At 49.8% G+C, this 22,367-nt stretch overlaps 1 protein-coding gene across 1 annotated transcript in view; it reads left to right on the top strand.

Moving 5' to 3' along the window:
- The window catches only part of Acan (aggrecan), a 59,240-nt gene that overhangs the window by 20,268 nt on the left and 16,605 nt on the right, over positions 1–22,367 (top strand). Inside the window, exons 2-12 of the mRNA XM_026784404.1 lie at positions 5,010–5,086; positions 7,608–7,991; positions 9,422–9,596; positions 11,142–11,269; positions 12,606–12,899; positions 14,042–14,446; positions 15,397–15,571; positions 15,958–16,085; positions 17,179–17,472; positions 19,559–19,774; positions 21,453–22,355. Of these exons, the coding sequence (XP_026640205.1) occupies positions 5,017–5,086; positions 7,608–7,991; positions 9,422–9,596; positions 11,142–11,269; positions 12,606–12,899; positions 14,042–14,446; positions 15,397–15,571; positions 15,958–16,085; positions 17,179–17,472; positions 19,559–19,774; positions 21,453–22,355 (3,172 nt within the window). The 5' untranslated portion in view covers positions 5,010–5,016. The remainder of the gene's footprint in view (positions 1–5,009; positions 5,087–7,607; positions 7,992–9,421; positions 9,597–11,141; positions 11,270–12,605; positions 12,900–14,041; positions 14,447–15,396; positions 15,572–15,957; positions 16,086–17,178; positions 17,473–19,558; positions 19,775–21,452; positions 22,356–22,367) is intronic.

Below are 22,367 nucleotides of genomic sequence, written 5' to 3'. Positions count from 1 at the left end.
GGAGCACACCTGATCCCTGAGGGAGCACACCTGATCCCTGAGAGAGTGCTATAGAAATCTGAGGGTGCACACATGATCTCTGAGGGAGCACACCTGATCTCCAAGGAAGTATACAAGATCTCTGAGGGAGCACTAAAGATCCCTGAAGGAGCAACCAGATCTCTGAGGGGCCACACCAGATCCTGGAGTGAGCACCCCCAGATCTCTGAGAGAGCACACCAGACCCCAGAGGGAGCACACCAGATCTCTGAGGTTGTGTCCTGGGTCTTATGTGGAGTGGATGGTGGGAGCCATTGGCATTGGAATGGACCACTGGTTAAACTGGGATCAGAGGAGGAACTGGAATCTCCCATTGATTCTCTATTCAGGAAGAGATGAAAGTCCTCCTGCCTGAGCTACCTAACTGTACAGACCTCTTGGGAAGAAGGTCACACTGTAAACCCCATCGTTAACTTTTCTGAAGGAGCAAAACTGTCACTTGATCAATTGAGTTCTGTGGAAACAAAAAATAGGTTGGAAAAAGATGGCAATTACAAAAATTAAACATTGGTGGCATTGGGATGCAGGAGGACAGTGATCCCCCAGCCACCCTGTTTCCTGTTTCCCTGGCATTTGGAAGGTGGGGATGTTGCTATTAAAATGAAAACAGTTTTGTTCTTTATGGAAAGTCACCTAGTCCAGTCCTCACCTCTGGTAGGAAGCCTCCCCTCCCACAATCATTCCATCACTTCCAATCCACAGGTTCTAAGTGGTTCACACAGACTAACAAGTGGGTGATGGGAGAAAGTGGCATTGGAGGGTGCCTATTAGTGCTAAAGCCTGCATGTGCTGTGTGCAGAGCCAAAGGCACAGTGCCCAGCCCAGATGAGAAGAACTGGCTGGCAAGACATCTTATTCCATCTGCGAAACAGCATGGACATGTCCTGTGTTAATAGGCAGTAAGGGGCCCCACAGGGCCAGAGGCTGAGTCTTGACTTGGAAAAGGAATTCAGAATAAGAGAATGAGCTTCTCCTTCAATTCCATGATCTGATGGAGTCCCTGCCTCTAACTGTGGAGCACAGGCACATGTACGTACAGACACACACACACGGGGGGGGGGGGGACACAGATACACAAGATACAGACACATACAGAGAGACAGACAGATACACACACACAAGAAAGACAGATACAGAGAGACAGACACACAGAGTGATAGACACACAAGAAAGATACAGACAGACATACACACACAGAGAGAAAGAGATTAAGACAAAGACAAATAGATACATACCAAGAGGTACAGACAGACAGATACACAGAGAGAGATAGAGATAGACAGACAGACAGACACATACACACACACATAGCTGAAAAGCAGGGACTGTTGATTGAGGTTTTCTGTCCTGCCCAATTCCCACAGTCATTAAGTCCCATAGAAATCACACAGAGGTCTACATTGGCCTATTAGCTCAGGCTTCTTATTAACTCTTATAACTTGTATTAGCCCATAATTCTTGTCTGTGTTAGCCACATGGCTTGGTATCTTTTTTGGTGAGGCAGTCACATCTTGTGTCCTCTGTATCTGGGTCAGGACTGCAGACTGAAACTTCTCTCTTCCCAGAATTCTCATTGCCCCGCCTATACTTCCTGCCTGGTGGCCCTGCCTATACTTCCTGCCTGGCTACTGGCCAACCAGCATTTTATTAAAAATAATACAGTGACAGGATGAAAGACCATTGTCCCACAGCAAGGGGCCTGCTGCTTTTCCTGGTTAAGACTCCAAACAATTTTCTCCCGAGAAGGCCAATCCCTGGCACACCAGGATCCCAGGGCTTTCCACTGGGCCATCCCTGGTGCCTCTGAGTCCCAGCCACTGTCCATCTCAGGTCTTCTTCTCCACCTCCCCAGCCTCAAGGCCCTGCCTATACCATCCCTTTCCAACTGCTTCACTTCTCTTCCCATTGAGAAAGGTCTCTCTGTCCACGAGCGAGCTTGGGCTGGCGAAGTCAGCCCTCCTCACATAAAAGACCCAGTGAGTCCCAGAGAGGCTTGGAGCCCAGACAGAATGGAATTTCTCCCTATTTTCTTTACAACTGAGAAAACACACACAAACACAAGAGCATATTTATTGCGATATTTCTATCCCAAAGTTTTTAAGAAGAAATAAAATTAGTTTTGCTGCCCACTCTGCACTGACTCCCTCCCTCCCTCCCCCTCCCCTCCTCATTCCTTCACATTTCCTGGTCTAAGCCAGGGAGAAAAACAGAGCAAGCCCAAGTCCCACAGACCACTGCATACCAGACAATGTCCGGCTTGTTCAGGGAGCAAACGAAGAAACACAACTCCGAAACATACACAAAACTTCTAAGTGAAGAGCGCTGTGAGGGAGGAACAGGCTAGCTTTGTGTCTGGGTCTGCAAACACACCTCAGGCCGATCTTCCTTGACCCCCCAGGAAACCATTTCTCAGCCCTGACTGGTCGACTGACCTTGAACAAGAGCCCCCTCTCCACCTCAGTGTCCCCTCCAAGTACCCGACACATGGTATGAGAGGTTCTTTTAAAGTTAGCATCTAAGTCAGAAAATCCCTAAGGAGAAGCAAGCGACCATTTCTCAGAACGATGGAACTTTCCAGGCTTTCTACAGAACGGGGTTGCCTCTAAGCCCTCAGCCACACAGGAGGGCCTTTCACTTCTCAGGTGATAGATACGTAGGGCATGGGTAGATGATGGATGGTCGAAAAAAAAAATGCCAAACTCTACAACAAGAAAGGATTACCTTGTCCTGGGCCCAGACTGTCCCTCCCCGGGCAGTTCTTAATGGAAATGCCAGTGTCTCCCCTGCCAGCATCCTCTGAGCTCCCCAGATCCCTGCGCTTGCCTAGCCCAGCCTGCGGTAACTAAGCAGAGGGTGACACCTGCTGGACCATCAGACTCTGAGAGAACTGAGACTGAGGTGTGGAGGCCAGGGGTCCTGCTTCCACTGAGGATGCTCTGTGTGCACCGCCCCATCCCCAAGTCTTCCTTTCTTCTTTTTAGACCACAAGTAAATGCTGATGCCCCTGATCATGGGGCATGGAGCCACACAGTGCAAGTCTCAGGTGTGTGTGACATGGCTGTGCACCCTCCAGGGCAGTGGTACCGTGACACCCAGACCATTTCTACATGCAGCTGGCTGAAGACCAGTGCTCCAGCTGGTGGCTTGATAAAGTCGCTTATGCTTGCTGGCTGGAGTTGGGGGTCCCTGCGGTGCAGCAGAGACCCTTAAGTGGTGGTTGCAGCAGATCTGTGTCCATAAATGACAGTCAGGAAAGCTCCACTTTCCGATGCGTATGGCAGACGCTGCATTTGATCCAGAAGAGGGCCACGGGAGTCCTCGGTTCTCGCTTCCTGGTGTGAGTTACTCATGTCACAGCCTGTTAAGGGGTGCCATTCTGATTCTAGCCAGGGCCTTGAATCTTGCGATTAGGGCCTAAAATCACACGATCCTTGCTAAAATACACAAGGTTCCTGAATTTGAAGTGGGTGGCACACCCAGATTGCATCAGGGAAGCTGCATGGTTTGTCCTTGCTCTGCATCTGAAGAGTTGCATAGGGTTCTCAAAAGCAATAACTCTCTCTCCACCACTTCCTGCCCTCCTTTTCTTTCTCTCCCTCCCCTTCACTTCCCCTCCCTCCTCTCCTTCTCTCCCTATCTTCGTTCCTCCCTCCTCCCTCCCTTCTTTCTCCTCCCTCTCCTGTGTCCTTAGTGTGCTTGAACATATCTGGGCAATAGAGTTCACTCATTCATCATGGCTGTGGTTGTGTGTGCATGTGTGTATGTGTGAGTCACTAGGTCTCAAGCATACTAAAAAAAAAACACTTGAGCACTGAACCAATCCTAGCCATTTACATGGCCTCTTGATGCAATTAAGATACACAGTAAATGCCAAGTGTCCAAGGCTGCTTAGTGGACTGCTTTAATTATATGGTTTTGTAAGTAGTAATACTTACAAAGTAATAACACATGTATAACATAGGAAAGACATTGTAACCGTCATTTATTGCCGTTGCCAAGTATTGCATGCCATATACATAATTATTTTCCCAACCTTTCGTATGATTGGCATGTGATAAATTTGCTTGCACCAGCATCATTACAAACAGTTGAGAACTGTGCTGCGCAGGACTGTGCCATGTCACTAGGCAAGGGGGAGCTTTCACCTCCTTGATAAACTTATTGTTATATATGTGTTCCACCATTGACCAAATTGTTTTTATATGCCATTTCATTTTCAGCAGAAGGCATTCCCTTGCATGACTGTGTGTCAGGGTGCAGGGTGCAGGGTGCAGGGTGCAGGGAGAGAGAGAGAGAGAGAGAGAGAGAGAGAGAGAGAGAGAGAGAGAGAGAGAGAGAATAAGGATTATGTAAGTGGAGGTTGCATCCGCAGAGCTGCAGACAGACTAGCAAGGAAACCAGAGGGAAGCTATCTGCTCCTCTTCAGTTTGAGGTACCACATGTTCTAAGCCCCAGAAAAGGCTTGTTCTTCAGGTCAAGTCCAAAAGGAGGAAAAATCAGCTGGAAGGCCATCAGGGATGAGGTCTCTCTCCCTCAGGAGAGGGTCCTTTTTTGTTCGGGTCTTCAGGTGGTTGGCTGTGACCCATCCACACTGTAGAGGGGAGGGTTATCCCAATATACAAATTCCAGTTTTTGTCTGATGCAAAACTCCTAGCAGACACTTGAGAACGGTGTGTAAACCTGAGCGTCTATGGCTGACCGTGCCCCTATCAATAGCTATCACAGGAATTCCTTAGGATGAGTCTCCACTAGATAGAAGATGGGGGGATCAATGGACCAGCCACCTTGGAATTAGGCTAAGAAAGGCTTGACAGTCTCTGAGGAAAGGATTCTCAGAGGAAACACCACGTAAACATTGCAACCTCCTGTTGTGCGATATTTCAAAGCCTTGGGTGTGAATTCTATCACGTTATCTCTTCCACCTCGCTGTGCCGTAACTGTCCAAATAACACCTCTGCTACCTCTTCCAGGTGAACTATGACCACTTTACTACTGGTCTTTGTGACTCTGAGGGTCATCGCTGCAGTGAGCTCAGAAGAAATTCCAGGTAAAAACCATTCCACACATGGCTGCTTTATACAGTAATGGGCAAGTGCTGGGTTCTGAGTTCAGGACATAACTTTGTTCTGGGACACAGCCCCTTCTCCCCATTCTTTTGGCCTTTTCCTGGCCCTGCCCCTTTCTAGCTGCAGTAGGAAGGCACTCACACATGTGCCCATAACCCCCGAGCCTGGTGCACAAGCATCTACTCCTGGATGCCCTCTAGCAAGGGCATCCACTTTCTGGGCCTTCTTCATGGCACCCTCTCCTTGGGGATCTCATTCAGAACTACTGCACAGTGAGAACGGGGCAGAGAAGACATGGAAAGTCAAAGGTAAAGGCTGCCAGGGAGCACAGGTGGGAACCTGAAAGAGGAGGAAAGAGCCTGAGGAACAGAGGTGAAAGGACTGGTCTTTCCTCCAGAAGAGAGGTCGCAGCCCTTGTGTTATCCCCAAAGTTTTAAGAGTTTTGCATTGGGATACAGTGGGTTGGTGGGAGAAAGGGGGTCCAAGTCTCCTCTTGTCCCCCACCCCCACCTCTGTGAGGGAGGTCTCACAACCATGTTTAGCCCTGGAATCCCAGATCTCCATACCAGGTGCCCTCTCTTATTGGCCTGATTCACAGCTTTTGAATGTGTAGATGTAGTAGTAGCTAGACCTCCGTTGGTGCTCAGGGACCCACCAATATCCAGGTGCTGGCCACCACCTGGGGAGAGAGACGTGTTCACATCAGTCAAAACAGCCCCCTGAGAGGGCTGCCTGGGAGTTTGATTGCTGTGGGATAATGTCACTTGTATTAGTTTAATAAAACACTGATGCTAGTAGCCAGGCAGGAAGTATAGGCGGGGTGACCAGACTAAGAATTCTGGGAAGAGGAAAGGCAGAGATGCAGTCACCAGCCAGATGCAGAGCAAGCAAGATGAGACTGCCTAAATGACAAAACATAGATAAGAATTATGGGTTAATTTAATTTGTAAGAGCTAGTTAGTAATAAGCCTGAGCAATAGGCCAAATAGTTTATAATTAATGTAAGTTTCTGTGTACTTCTTTTGGACTGAATGGCTGTGAGTTTGGGCAGAATAGAAACTTCTGTCCACACTTAATAACCACTGAGTTGGCCTCAACAGTGGCCTCTAGCTATTCCAAGACCACCACTGCAGAATCAAGCTGTGGCCAGCTGCATCAGAACCGGGCAGCAGATGGAGGTGTTTGTGGAAGGATGGTGGAGTCTGTCCAGACATCAAAAGGTCCAGGCTGGACTCCAGACATTCCTGCCCTCTGCCCATCCTTACCCTGCTATGTATCCACCAGCCACATCCATCTGAAACACTTTTCTTTCGACCCATAGCGTCTCCTGAAAGGAAGGTTCTGTAAATTTAAGACCTCCCATGAAAGGTGCTGTGTGGAAGGCTGTTTCTCTCCCATCCCAACAAGGATTCGGGAAACACCACGTCTTCTCTACTGAAACACTCCATAATTTTTATGTTGTCCACTCCTACCCAGTCAGGTCTCCAGATCGGACTCTACAGATAAAAAAAAAAAATGTCTGACCTCCTGTTCTTCCCCCATCTCCTCGCCCTTTACCTTAAAAGCCTTGCCCTCCCACAAGGTCCAGCTAAAATCCAAGGCTGACCTCTCAGGATGGGATGAATATGCCTTTGAAGTTCAGTGTCTCAACTTCAAAGGTTGTGTAGAATTTTCTATACCCCCTGATAATCATTGCACCCGGTGTGTTGGATGGTCCCTGCCTCTGTGAGAAAATGTCTCAGGGAAACAGCTTGCTTGTGGCAAGGCAGAAACATCACACCTGAAGGTACAGTGGAGGAGAGCAGTTCGCCTCCTGGCAGCCTGGAAGCAGAGAGACAGACAGACAAGGAGGCAGATAGACAGGCAGACAGAGACACACAGAGACAAAGAGACATATGGAGAGACAGGGGGAGGACAATGATCTATTTCCCTTCAGTGAGGTCCCACATCCCAGTTCAGCTCTGAATTGACCAACGGAGGAATCCATTGATGAGGCTCGCATCCTCATGATCCAATCACCTCTCAATAACACTGCCAAATTTCCCACACATGAACCTTTTGTGGGGAGCTCATCATATCCAAAATAAATACCCCAATATATTTTTTCTCAAATCTCTAAATCAAACATGAAACTACCCTAAAAATAGGAGTCATGTTTATCTATGGTTTGGCAACCCCTAGGTGTCTATAGTTTGAGGTCTTGGCTGTGCTGTCTCTCCCATGTTCCTCTGGAATCCTTTTCCGGCTCTAAGGTTTGTCTTAGGCACAGAGACTTGAGGGATGCTGACCTGAAGGGGGTGTTGTGAAGAATCCTTTTCTGGCTCTAAAGTTTGTCTTAGGCACAGAGACTTAAGGGATGCTGACCTGAAGGGGATTCCCAGGGAACTCCACGGTTGGAGGGATTTGGACTTCTCACATGGCTGCGTCTCCAGAACTGTCTGGGTGGCTTGTGGTCTCTATTCTCCTAATGTTTTTATTTGTCCTCCCACTCTTCCCCCACAGACCATGACAACTCACTGAGCGTGAGCATCCCTCAACCGTCCCCCCTGAAGGTCCTCCTCGGGACTTCCCTCACCATCCCCTGCTACTTCATCGACCCCATGCATCCTGTGACCACTGCCCCCTCCACTGCCCCCCTCGCCCCAAGAATCAAGTGGAGCCGTGTTTCCAAGGAGAAAGAAGTCGTGCTGTTAGTGGCCACTGAAGGACAGGTTCGAGTCAACAGCATGTACCAAGACAAGGTATCATTACCCAACTATCCAGCCATCCCCAGTGACGCCACCTTGGAAATCCAGAACCTTCGCTCCAATGACTCGGGAATCTATCGCTGCGAAGTGATGCATGGCATTGAGGACAGCGAAGCCACCCTGGAGGTCATAGTAAAAGGTAAAGGCCTCCTATGGGAACGCCATGATGTCCTCATCAGGGTGGACCTTGGTGGCTAGCTTTCCCACTCAGCCCCTCTGCATACCCATTTTATTCTTGGCTTCCTCTAGTGTGGAGCTGGCAATGCTATGCTCTGTGGGATCAGGATGTTGAAGGCAGGGCACATAAATACATCCTGGCATAGGCAGCTGGTGCTTGCAACCATCCTTGATTTGTTGGGTGTTTTTCTTGTTGTTGTGGTCGAATGCCTGAGAGGCATCAACTTGGGGGAGTAAGGAATTGCTTTGGCTCTCGGTTTGAGGGGATACAGTCCACCATGGTGGGGACAACACGGCAGTGGGACTATGAAGCAGCTGGCCATACTGCATCAACACACAAGAAGCAGAAAGCTGAATCCACAGAGCTCAGCTCGCTCCCTTTCTCTGTTTTCTGTTTCCTCTTGGATGACGCCACCCGCAGTCAAGGTGCATCTTCCCTCTTCAGTTAAAGGCCCACAGGCATACGCAGAGGGGTGCGTCCTACATCACAGAGGGCCTTGTAAGAGTGCGCACTCTGCACCTGAGCCAATGAGTCAAACGGTGTGTCTGATCTGACCCTAGAAACGAATGAAAGCGGCTTCCTCACGTATCATCCAGGCATCTCCTCCTCCTCCACAATCCCTTTATCCTCAGCTTCAGGGACCAAAGAAGTGGCTGAGCCCTCACTCCCTGATCACCCTTCTCTCAAAGAGAACCCATTAGGATGTCCCTGACTACTGGAGACATGGAACCCTTGGTGTCTCCTTCCCCAGGAGGGGAAAAATAAAGGGTCCTGGAATGATAAAAAAAAAAAAAATCTCAAGGAGACACTTTTTTGCCTTAGCTCAAAGAACTTTCTAGTTGTCTGAATTATTATGGGTGTTCTAAAAAAATGCCTTGTAAGGAGGTGCTGAGCACCCTGTTAAGGCCGTGGGGTGGGGTGGGATGGGGTGGGGCAGGGTGAAGAGGAGAAAGGGTTGCAGCAAGAGCAGAAGAACCACGTACAACTTCAGGAGCTGAGGAGCTATTTGCAGGTGATGGCTTTGGTGGAAGGGAGAGCCAGTTTTCTTTAGGACAGTCCCTGGTAGGTTGACCACACTCCAGGAGATGGCCCCACACCCATGAGTATACAGGCAACACAAGTTGAACTCAATGTGGGGTGGATGGAATATTGGGGTGGAGCTGGAAGGAGTTAGGGAGAGGATTTGGGGGTAAATATAATCAAAAGACATTATTTGCACATGTGAAATTCCCAAAGAGTCAATAAAATATTATAGTAAAAAAGTCAGAGAAGGAAACCATGTCAGCCTGAACCAGAGAGTGCCCAGGGTCCCCTTGGTTCTTGCCACCATTTCTCCAGAGCTTCAACAGAAGTCACACCTAACCAGCCCCTCTGGTCTGTGGGTCCCACAGGCATTGTATTCCACTACAGAGCCATCTCCACGCGCTATACGCTGGACTTTGACAGAGCTCAGCGGGCTTGCCTGCAGAACAGTGCCATCATCGCCACCCCTGAGCAACTGCAGGCCGCCTACGAAGATGGCTTCCACCAGTGTGACGCAGGCTGGCTGGCTGACCAGACCGTCAGGTGAGACCCCAACCCGCTAAAGAAGAATGCATCAGAGATGAGGTCCTGGTATAAGAGGCCTAGCCAATGGGGCAGGCGATGAGTGATACTTAGCTGGTGTGAACATGACCCTGTGGCCAGTCTAGGTTAGGGATCAGGGTCCAGCGTTGTCAACATCCCAGGTCACCATTATTCTCTTCCAGGACAAATAATGCCACTACTTCACTACTCTCTAGCCTGTTTTCCCTATTGTCAATGTTTCTTTCCTTCTGGTTTGTTAGTCTTTAACCTTAGCGTTTTGTTTATTTTAGTATATGACCTTATTTATATCCTTTTTTGGTAAGACAAGACCTACATAAATCAATCATATAGATGCATCTTTTTCTGAGAACCTGATGGCAAAGCAGTGTAGATAGAAGCCTGCTTCGAGGATCCCAGTGCAGTGTTCCGAGCCTGCAAAGACAGACTGTCCACTCCATGTGTATCACGGTGATAGCCCCAAAGCCAGAATACAAGGCCTCAGGAAGACAGCTTTGCAAGCTTGGGCAAGCCAAGGGATCATAGGTCACAAGGCCATACAGCACGATCATGATTTCATCTCTGTTGTTGAGCTGGGATACTCTGATCAAAGCAACTTGGGAAGGGAAAGGTCCATTTCAGTTTGTTCCAGGTCCCAATCCATCACGGAGGTAAATGAGGGCAAGAACCCTGGGCCTGGGAGGAAGGAGCCATGGAGGGATGTTGCTTGAGGCTCATGGGCTCATTGTCTGAATCACCCACAGGCAGGCTCAGTTTGTTTTCTTGCCTCTCCAGGCTGGGCCCTCCCACATTGATCATAAACTGAGACAACCCATCACAGACGTGACCACAGGCTAATCTAGGCAATCCCTCAGCTGAGACTTCTCCAAATGGCTCTAGACTGTGTCAAGTGGATGGCTGGAGCTAACTGGGACAAACCACAAAAATCAGTAAATAAAAAACATAAGTGAGACAACAGTCTTATGTCAAGAGTTCACATGCTGACCTCAGAAGGAGCCAGACTCAAATCCAAACACTGGGATTTGGAAGCTGTGTGACTTTGAACGAGTCTATTAACATTTCTGGACCTTAGTTTAAGTGTAAAATAGAGCCCATCCCCTGCCTCCCTTGGGTACAAATAGGCACCATGGCCAAACCCAACCCAACTCATCCTTCATTTCTGTAAATGAAGTTGTGTTGAAATATAGCCACGCCCCCTTGGTTACCTGCTGTCTGTGGCTGCTCCTTGCTGTGGCAGTGAAAGCGGTCCTCACAGAGGTTTCTAGTTTACAAAATCCACAAGGCTCTGGCCTTTTCCATGAAAAGCATCTGCTCCCCAAGAGTGTGTTTGGGACCAAGAATATGCGGTAACAGAGGCTGGTGAGTAGCACTGGGACCTGGAGAGGCAGTCGGTGCTCAGAGCAGACGTGGACTCTAGAGGTATTACTATGCCTTTGTTTCCTCCTATGAAGGTGAAGGCTACAAGAACAGGGAGCCTGGGCTTCCTCTAGTTCCCAGCTTCTCACTCCCGTGTTGACTTCCCAACAGGTACCCCATCCACACTCCTCGGGAAGGTTGCTATGGAGACAAGGATGAGTTTCCCGGAGTGAGAACCTACGGAATCCGAGACACCAATGAGACCTACGATGTGTACTGCTTCGCAGAGGAGATGGAGGGTGAGGTTCCCTTCAAGACGCTTTCCCTTCCCCACCACCATGCTCACATTTGCGATAGCTACACCATGCCTTGCTCAGTCCTCTCCCGCCATAAAGAGGGATGGGCTCTGGCTGGAATCCTCACTCTCCACTTTGGAGGGGGTCTTGATGGCCACAGGCACCTGCAAACCATCTGGTGTTCCCACCAAACCCCAAGTTCCAAAGCCCCCTGGACTGTCTCTCTTATCCAGAACCTCGGTATCTCTGGCCAACCCACCCCTGTCTTAAGGTCCGTCCATTGTGCCAGCCAAGCCAGGATCACGTCTGGCATGGAGCCCAGTGGCAGACTCTGACCTCCACTCCCCACTCAAGAGGGACATCCTAAGCTACTCTAGGGTGGACACCACAGACACAGTTTCCCAGGAAACATATTTCCTGGTCACCCTCTCTCCATTTCCCTGCTTCCATCTTGAAATCCCACCTCAGGCCTTTGGATGGGATATTTGAGGGAGATCATTTCTCTCTTTAATAAGGGTGCTAATTTTGAACATAGTGTTACCCCGCCATGTAGATAACAGCCATCTGCACCCATGTATCTCTCTGGACATCCACACACTCTCTGAACAAGCCTCCCATAGATCCCGAGCTCCTCCAGCTAAGAGAGAAGCTGGTGGTGGCATACCCCAACTCTCTTACCACTGAGGCCCTCCTTATGGCTCTCACCTCAGGAACCAAACCCTCTGTTAAGTAACTAGCATCTGTGTCCCCAGTTTTGACTAACCCACAATGAATACAAGAGCTTGTCTGAACTGCCCCTGAACAAGGAGATCTGGAACCAAGGTGTGATCAGATTACCCACCCCCCCATCCTTAATCGCAACCTTGGCAGGTTCTAGAAAATATTGTTTAAAAGCTAACAGACCTAAAATTAGCCCATAATGGCCTCTTTGGGTACTATAAACCCTGGTTTGGAAGTCAATATTCTAAGGGGTCAAAGGTGACCTGATTTTCTAACCAGAATTTGAATTTGGCAGTGCCTGTGTCAAAGGAAAGCTCCCCTAGTGGTGGGAAGATGAACAGCAATTACCAGCCATAGGGGGCTCGGATTTCACTGTTGCTCCACCCCTTGGCAGCTTTTCTATTCCGGAGAGGAGGTCCTTGTTAGGAGATTGATGCCATCCTACCCAAAAGTCCAGAAAGGAATGGAGACTGGGGAGTGACAGACAAGCTGGGAGATACTAACGTGGGACCACGGGGGAAAAAAAGGATAAACGTCCGAGAAACCGTGGACCTCTTGGGGACACAGGCAGGGTGGGATGGGAGTGAAAGCCTCACCCGGTGTGATGTGTCCTTCACAGGCGAGGTCTTTTATGCCACCTCTCCGGAGAAGTTCACCTTCCAGGAGGCAGCCAATGAGTGCCGGAGGCTAGGGGCACGACTGGCCACCACGGGCCAACTCTACCTGGCCTGGCAGGGCGGGATGGACATGTGCAGCGCCGGCTGGCTGGCCGACCGCAGCGTGCGCTACCCCATCTCCAAGGCTCGGCCCAACTGCGGCGGCAACCTCCTGGGTGTGAGGACTGTCTATCTACACGCCAACCAAACAGGCTATCCTGATCCCTCATCCCGCTATGACGCCATCTGTTACACAGGTGGGGCTGGGGCTGAAGGTCGGGGGGGAGGGGAACGTGCCATCAAAATCAGGTCCCAATAAGATCTCGGGAAGGTACCACTAAATTTCTGAGCCCCGCATTTTTATCATCTCCTTCCGTTTGGGCTGGTCCCTTCCTTTTTAATCTGGATGCACCTTAAAAAAAAAAAAAAAAAGTGTTTCTGTAAAGGGTAGGGGTAAGTTCCATAACTTCATTTGGAAAAATTAGAACAAAGATTTTAAGTAAGTTTTATCTCCTATTTAGCACACTTTAAGTTATAATTAATTCCTAATTCTTGGAGGAAAAAAATGAACAGCATAAATTAGGTAAATGTATTGCATACATTTTACTATCCGCTTGGAGACAATAAAGTGACAGCTCATTCCATGCTTCTACAGCCTGATCTGTTGTGACGAGGGCCACCCTCTCTTTTCGATTGTCTCACCACTGAAGAATGAAGTATCACCCTCACGGGCATTCTTTTTATTAATAGCCACCTTCTGTCTGCCAGGCCCTGATTTGTCCAGGACTCTGAGGCAGGCACTTCTGCAATGCCTGCCTCGATTGCACAACTCACCTCCGCAAGATTCAGGATTTCCCTTGTCACCAATTCCTATCATCCCATTGGACACCCAGGGGGCAAAGTGGCTGCTGGGGGAGAGGTAGAAATCGGAATTGGTTTTATTTGATCAGCAGTGAGCTGGTTGATCAATATATCATGAGCATCTTAGTGCTTCTACAGATTCAGCCAACCTCAGGCTTTTATTAATAATTAAACTGCATCTATACTGAATATGTGCAGAATTTTTCTTGCCATTGCTCCCCAAACAATACATATAACAGTTACTGAAACATCACTTATGCTGTATGAGGACTTAGAAGCAACCAAAAGAGGACATAAGATTCCAGCAGTGGTACATAGGTTATATAAGGGACTCTAGCGTTCGAAGAGTTTGGCATCTTTGAGAGGTTCTGGAACCACCCTGATGATATGAAGGAGCCACGAACCTAAGGTCTTTGTGGTAGGCAGGGCCAAGTGCCCGGCTCCAGCTGAGGAGGAGGACATGGGGTACATTCAGCTCTCGTTTCTTCGAAATAGCCCCAAGCTGATCACTAAAGCTCGTCTTTGCATCCTGTCCCAGGTGAAGACTTTGTAGATATCCCAGAAAACTTCTTCGGGGTGGGTGGTGAAGATGACATCACCATCCAGACGGTGACCTGGCCAGACCTGGAGCTGCCCCTGCCCAGAAATATCACGGAGGGAGAAGCCCGGGGCACTGTGATCCTCACTGCGAAGCCCATCTTCGACGTGCCCCCCACTATCTCAGAGCCAGAAGAGGCCCTTACCCTTGTCCCTGATGTGAGGGCCACAGCCTTCCCCGGGGCTGGGGAGAGAACTGAGGAAGCCAGCAGGCCCTGGGGCTTTCCTGAGGAAACCACGCCTGGGCTGGGCTCTGGCACGGCCTTCACCAGTGAGGACCTGGTGGTGCAAGTGACCCTCGCCCCGGGCGCAGCTGAAGTCCCTGGCCAGCCCCGCTTGCCAGGAGGTAAATATTCTTCTGGGGAGACAAGCCAGGCAGTTATGTCCGCTCTTGGAACCACAAATGATTGACTCAGTCACCTGTGGAAACCAAAGTGTATATCGAGGCAGATGCCAGCGCCACCTGGTTCAAAACAAAACAGACCCACGGTGAAAAATGCTGCTCTGGGTGACCCCACCTCATCTGCCCTTGTCCTCCCACCAGGATAAAAAGCAACAAAGTTTAGTGGGCAGGCTGAAGGCTGCTGCTCCTAGGTAGCCTGTGAACGAAGAATGCCTCTCCGTTCCTAAATAATCGAGGAAGGGGGAGTCAAAAGGAGAAAGATAGTTTTTGATACATGAAAATTATGGAAGTTTCCAGTTTCAGTGTTCACAAAGAAAGGATGGTTAGATCAAAGCCATATCCGCGTGTTTAAGACTTGGTCTATGGCTAATTCAGGACAATTGTGGCTGAGTTGAGCAATTGTAGCAGAAATCGCATGGCTCACAAAGCCTGTTCTAGAGACCAAGGATGCTAGTAGTACACATCTGTAATCTCAGCACCAGAAGAGTTGTGAGTTCAAGATCAGTCTGGTTCATATAGCGAGACTATCTCAAGAAGAAGAAGAAAAGCCTGATGTCATTATCTGGTTCTTTCTGGGAAGCACTCATGCCCCTTGGGCTAGGCAGATGGTGTTCTCTGTGCTCAGGAGATATCTTAGGGGACAGGGATGTCCCTCAGCACAGCCTCTGAATGCAAACCTACAAATAGGAAGAGCATTCTGGTGGAGCCTTCCTAAAGGGTCTTGATGGTGTCCCCTACCTGAGACAGACAGATGGACACTGCCATCTACTCATGGCACCACCCAGTGGAACTTCAGGTGGAATTGCCCGGATCGATCCATTTTGCCCAAATGGAGAAGCCAAGCCAAGAACAGACCCCACAAGCATCAATCTTACCTCTGTTTCTTCTTCCAGGGGTTGTATTCCATTATCGCCCGGGCTCCACCAGGTACTCCCTGACATTCGAGGAGGCACAGCAGGCTTGCCTGCGCACCGGGGCAGTCATGGCCTCACCGGAGCAGCTCCAGGCTGCCTACGAGGCAGGCTATGAGCAGTGTGATGCCGGTTGGCTGCAGGACCAGACCGTCAGGTAAAGGACAAGTCTACCATTCCCAACCCTAACCGAGAGGCCCCCAGCCAGACACAACACCCAGTGCTTTGTGGCTTCGTGAAGGGACTGTAGAGTTTCCTAAATTCTGCACACGCCCCTAAACCAAGACACTTTCTGGAAGATGGTGGCAGGAACTATGCTTATGCCACGTCTTAGTCATTTCTCTTCAAGAGACAGAAGAGGCCCCCCAGGGACCCCCTTCCTTCTCCCCCACACCCAGCAGCTTGACAGAGTGCCTCTTCTGTAAGGGATTCTCTTCCAAAGTCCTCCAGATGTGAAAGAAACTCGACACACAAATACAACCCAAGATGTGCCTTTCCTAGCCTCAGGACGGGCCCTCACCCCCTTCCCATCCTCTTTCACAGATACCCCATTGTGAGCCCACGGACCCCGTGTGTGGGTGACAAGGACAGCAGCCCCGGAGTCAGGACCTACGGCACACGGCCGTCATCAGAAACCTATGATGTCTACTGCTACGTGGACAAGCTTGAGGGTACAGGCCACATTACCACATTCGCATTGGCAGACAAGCAGGGCCTAGGGAAGAGTCACAAAAGATGGGTAGAACTGTCACCACCCACCCAGGCCTGCCCCCCCCCCAGCTTTCCAGGTGGAAAAGAGGCCCAGCCCTCTCCTCTCTCAATTCAAGTGCTGTCTCCCCGCCAAAGGCTCATGTCTTCTCCCTGTCATGTTGTAGCATGACTAAATTGATTGATTTCTAATAAACAGATGTTAGACACACCCTCTGTATTATAGAGTCCCAAAGCCCATGAACTCAGAGGCTATGAGAAGCCCTGTAACTCCAGATCCCTTTAACTCTAACTCAGCATTGCCCAAGCTTGTTCAACCACACACCTCCATGAATGTCACCAACACACAGAACCCAAATGAAAACCTGACCGCATTCTAGAAAAGTTTAAACATGGCCACTCAACCTCTGTAAGCCTCGGCTCCCCCATCTGTATACCACGGCCGCTGTAGACCCACATTCGAGGGTTTTGAGTGTGAACTGAGATATATAACCAGAACCTGGTACAAACAAAGGCTGGGTAGATGCAAGCTCCCTGAGCCAGGTAGGGTCCTGGCTGATATGTGGGTGCCGAGACCCCAGAGGAATGCAAGTTAGGTCTGTAGTGGTCACTGGGCTATGAGGGATCAGGGAGCTTAGTGTGCTTGGGGGTTTGGGTAGGCAGCTGAGCCTTCTCTATCAGTCAAGGGAAGGGTGCCTAGGACTAGAGCACCTAAATAAGAAGGGGTAGAAGCCAGTTCCCTGTAGACCAGCTAGCTCAGCTCAGCTCAGCTCAGCTCAACTCTGACTGACTTTTTTAGCAAGAGATGTCCCAAGTCCCAGAAAAATCCCACTCAGTACAAAGTGGAGCCCCTGGTCTCTATTGTCCAGGATTCCAAGGGATCTAAAGGGTGTAGAGTGGGGATCTATAGGATCTATAAGAGTGTGTGTCACATAGGTGGGTGAGCTGCCCCAGTGAGTAGGGTAGGGAGCTGGGAGTTCTGCTCCAAGGCCGTGGGAACAGAACTTTTCTGACGACACACATGAACCATCACGCTGCTGTTGTCTCTGTCCCCAGGGGAAGTCTTCTTCATCACACGCCTTGAGCAGTTCACCTTCCAGGAAGCGCAGGCCTTCTGTGAAGCCCAAAATGCCACCTTGGCCTCCACCGGCCAGCTCTATGCTGCCTGGAGCCACGGCCTGGACAAGTGCTATGCTGGCTGGCTGGCAGACGGCAGCCTCCGATACCCCATCGTCACCCCTCGGCCTGCCTGTGGTGGGGACAAACCAGGCGTGAGAACTGTCTACCTCTACCCCAACCAGACCGGCCTTCCAGACCCGTTGTCTAGGCACCATGCCTTCTGCTTCCGAGGTACCATAGTCACCCCTATCTGCCTGGGAGGGGGGCTTCCTTACTCCTTCCTCTATAAATAGTAACAAAATGGTCTCTACTTCAAAGGAAGTTGCATACAAATACAAATGCTAATTGGAGTAGTATAAGTGAAACACTCCAAATGTGTTTATGCATAATGTTACATATTGTTTTAATTTGCATATTCTTGTCCAATTCTCTTCTCGTAAATGTTTTTGTAACGAGTTTAATCAAATAATCCTGGTGTCCTTTGTCAGACTCCAGCCACCTATACGCTTAATTGATGCACACTGTGTAGGCACTACCAGTATAGCATCAGCTATTGCCACGCACCGTGCCCCCGTGTCTGTGCTCGGTGCGCTGGCACCCAGTTCACGAGCTTCGGGCAAGGGGGCTGGAGGTTAAAATACACAAACACACACAGACAGAGAGACAGCGACACGGGCCATCCTTGAATTCCCCAAGAATGCCCCCTTTATTGTGTTCAGGGGCAGATTATATAGACACAGCCACGCCCCAGCCAAACCCACCAGAAACCACTCTCCTGCCATCAGGAACTCCTGGGGGTCTTGTGCTCAGAGCAGCTGTAGGCACTCAGATCAGGGTAAAACAAGTTGTTTACAAGAAATTCAGGATCTGAGGTCTCACTGCTTCCAACAAGCCATCATTACCAGTTAGACGCTTGAGAATGATATGCTGGGCTCTGATTGGTTGAAGTCTCATAGCATCTATATAGGGTAATGATGAACCCACCAGAATGGAGATTGCAGGACCACCCGTTTTCGACATAGCCCATCAAAGCTGAGTGTCCTTGCGACTTCTTGTGAATCCAGAATTATCTTAGATTTGAAGATGTATTTTTTATCATTTTTGATTGTGTATGGGGAGTGGGTATATGCACAGAGGAGGAGTTCAGCCAGCTGGGAGCTGCTGCCATGGCTGCTGGGATCCAAACTCAGGTCCTCTGCAAACGGAACACACATTCGTAACCACTGAGCCGTCTCGTCACAGTCTTCTAGAACTGTTTGTAGCTAAAGGGATAAAACTGATGGCTTCCAACTTTCCCAGGCTTCTGGGGACACCTTGTAACTTATTTTGTGTATTTTTAGAAAGGGTCTCATTGTTGCCAAGGTTGGTCTTGAACTCCTGATCCTCCTGCCTCAACGTCCTGCTGCCATTGTCCTGGACTAGGTCTTTACAGTGGGCCACAGAGGTCAACCAGCAGCCACTCTCAGTCAGTTTCTAACTGTAACTCCCACCACCCACTCCAGACCTTCAGGGGACTCAAAGGTCCTTTTTTGTTTGTTTATTTGTCTGTTTGTTTTAAGACAGGGTCTCATTAAGTTGCCTTGGCTGGCCTGGAATTTGTTCCGTAGACTAGGCTGGCCTGGAACTCATGGAGATCTTCCTGCCTCTGCCCCCCAAGTGCTGAGATTAAAGGCACATGCCACCATGTCTGGCTTTAAACCTCTCTTTACCCTGTAGAGAAGTTCTGGTTCCTTCCTGGCCCCCTCCAGGTTGGAGACTTCTCCCCAATCAGAAGTTAACCCTTATCGATGGATCCTGCCATCACCCTGCCCACCGCAAATGCAATGATAGCTGTGTGGCATTTAAAGATGAGCTCCCTATTCATCAGGAACTGGCACACTCCGAGCCTAGCTTCGAGGTGGGCGGTACCGTGTTAGGTCTTGAACGGGAAGATTGACCCTAGTACTTCTAAGCCATTGACCTTGGGCGAGTCACGTGACAAGTCCCCACCTGTTAGTTGAATCTCATCTTTATTAAGGTAAAATCTGTTTTAAACGTAAAGGTTTTTATTTAGGTCCAGCATATACAATAGACTGGAGAGAGACATCCCAGACCACTCTGTCCTAACCTCTTGGGGACAGAGGATACATGGTGACATTATCCACTAGATACAAATCACAAACTGCTGTCTTGCTGATTCCCAGGTTGCAGTGGGTCAGCAAGGCTCTTGTACTGGCCAGGTTTACCTCAGGGCTGTCCTTGCTTCTCTGTTCCTGAAGGGCCTAGCAGGAATGAACTCCTGTCAAAGGCAGGCATTCACCTCCCACATCTCCTTCAGGTGTGTCCGTGGTGCCCTCTCCAGGAAGAGGAGAAGGTGGCATGCCCACATCACCCTCTGACGTAGAGGACCGGATTGTCACTCGGGTGGGACCCGCCGTGAATGCTGTGCCACTGGGGTCAGAGACTACAGCAGGGCCAGATTTCACCACTGAGTCAGAAAAGCAGACAGAATGGGAACCAGCCTACACCCCAGTGGGTACATCCCCGCTGCCAGGTGGGTATAGCAGGGCTCTGGAGCATGGCCTGAAGCCATGCACACTAAACCCACACACCTACCTATGATGGAATGCCCGAACAAGGGTGGGAGTCTGATGGGCGGCCTTGAACTCACTGTACACCCCAGGTAGGTCTCCAGCTTGGAATCCTCCTGCCTCAGCCTCCTTAGTAGCCTGGATAACATACAGGTCTGCACAACCAAACCCAGATATAAGCTGTTTTGAAAAATACCCGCAAAAACAAGACAGGAGGGGGATGTAACCATATTTAAAATGGCAAGGCTGTTTTGATCTTCTTCTCTTCTCCTCAGAACCTCTGTACTCATAGGCACCTCAGCTTGGAAATAAAGGCATCTTTATACAGGGCACCCCCTAGACCTCTTGACCTGGAGATGGGTTCCCTCACTCCAACAACACCATCTTCACTGGGACGGCTAGGGAAAACACCCCCTAAGCTTAAACACCCTGCTTCTCTATCAACAGAGGGCTGGGTTAGGGACTTGGAATTTGCTTGTTGACCAAGATACTCAGGAGATGCTGAGGATGGTAGCCCAGGGACCACACTGAAAACCATGAGTTAGATATAAGGAATAATATGGAAGCATTGGAGGGGGGGGGACTTGGTTTTCTTCAGTGGTGGCCCCCACGTCCAGTGGGTAGTATAGATGGTGGCCCTTAGAGTCCCACAAAGCACAGTTCATATAGCCTGTGACCCTGGGGGTGTAGAGGGAGCTTCCCATGTCACTCTCTTCCTTTTAGCCTATTCACCTGCTGTTGTGGGATACTTTACTCTTCTGGCTCTTTGAGGGGCCTGCCACCCAGCTCCAAAATAAATCACATGGAAACTTATTCTTAGTTATGACTGCCTGGCCTTAGCTTGGCTTGTTTCTTGCCAGCTTTTCTTAACTTAAATTATCCTGACTACCTTTTGCCCCTGGGCTTTTATCTTTCTCGGTTGTTTTTTTTTAAAGATTTTTTTGAAGACTTTATTTATTAAATATACAATGTTCTGCCAGAAGAGGGCACCAGATCCCATTATAGATGGTTGTGAACCACCATGTGGTTGCTGGGAATTGAACTCAGGACCTCTGGAAGAGCAGCCAGTGCTCTTAACCTCTGAGCCATTTCTCCAGCCCCCTTTCTCGGTTTTTGTATACCTTTCTTGACTTCTTTCTCTGTGGCTTGTCGTGTGTAGCTGGGTAGCTGGTCCCTGGTGTCCTTGTTCTCTTGCTCCCTGTTCTTAGTTCTCCGTCTAGTTCTCCTTTCTGTCTGCCAGCCCCTCCTATCCTTGCTCCTGCCCTGCTATTGCCATTCATCTCTTTCTTAGGACCATCACGTGTTTTAGACAAGCACAGTAACACAGCTCCACAGAGTTAAGCAAATGCAGTGTAAACAAGAGTCACACACCTGAAAATAACATTCCCCAACAGCCTACCCTTCCTTTTTCCTTCCTTCCCTTTTTCCTCCTTCTCCTGTCTCTTCTTCCTTTATTCCTCCTTCCCCTTTCTACCTCCTATGCCAGGACACTTAAACATATCCCTTAGCGGTCGTCTGGCCTGTGCCTGCACTCTTGGAAGATGTGTTTTGTGGGAGGGAGGCGTTCAGACTCATGTGTGACTTTGAAACGAGAGGAGTTCACCATTTCACACTTCACCTTGGCTGCCTTCTTTCCTTCAGGGATCCCTCCCACGTGGCTTCCCACCACCCCAGCTGCAGAGGACCACACTGAAATCCCCTCTGCCACTGAAAAGCCCTCTGCCCCAGGAGTGCCTTCCACCTCCAAAGAGTCATATACAGCATCACCTGCAACGCCACGTGGGACAGAGCTGCCAGGCCCTGGGGAGGCATCAGGGGCACCTGACCTCAGCGGTGACTTCACAGGCAGCGGAGAAGCTTCGGGACACCTTGGCTCCAGTGGGCAGCCATCAGGGACCAGTGAAAGTGGACTTCCCTCTGGTGACCTTGACTCCAGTGGCCTCAGCCCCACAGTGAGCTCAGGCCTGCCAGTAGAAAGTGGATTGGCCTCAGGGGATGGAGAAGGAGTGGAGCGGTCCCGGACTCCTACAGTTGGCAGGCTGCCCTCTCGAGGGGAGGGCCTAGAAGGTTCTGCCTCTGGAACAGGAGACCTTAGCGGGCTGCCTTCCGGAAGGGAAATGATAGAAGCATCTGCTTCTGGAGCAGAAGATACGAGCAGGCTTCCTTCTGGGGGAGAAGGTCTAGAAACTTCCACCTCTGGTGTAGAGGATATCAGTGGGATTCCTACTGGAAGAGAAGGTCTAGAAGCATCTGCTTCTGGAGTGGAGGACCTCAGTGGATTTCCTTCTGGACATCCAGAAACAACTACCTCTGGCATAGAGCACATCAGTGTACTTCCTACTGGAGGAGAAGGTCTAGAAACTTCTGCTTCTGGAGTGGGAGATCTGAGTGGACTTCCCTCGGGAGAAGAAAGTCTAGAAACATCTGCTTCCGGTACAGAGGATGTCACCCAGCTTCCTACTGAAAGAGAGGGTCTAGAGACTTCTGCCTCTGGAGTAGAGGGTGTTAGTGGACTTCCTTCTGGAACAGGAGGTCTAGAGACTTCTGCCTCTGGAG

Source organism: Microtus ochrogaster, chromosome 22 (assembly GCF_000317375.1).
Source record: "Microtus ochrogaster isolate Prairie Vole_2 chromosome 22, MicOch1.0, whole genome shotgun sequence".
Classification (NCBI taxonomy): Eukaryota; Metazoa; Chordata; class Mammalia; order Rodentia; family Cricetidae; genus Microtus; species Microtus ochrogaster.
This window is presented reverse-complemented; position numbering and strand designations above follow the sequence as displayed.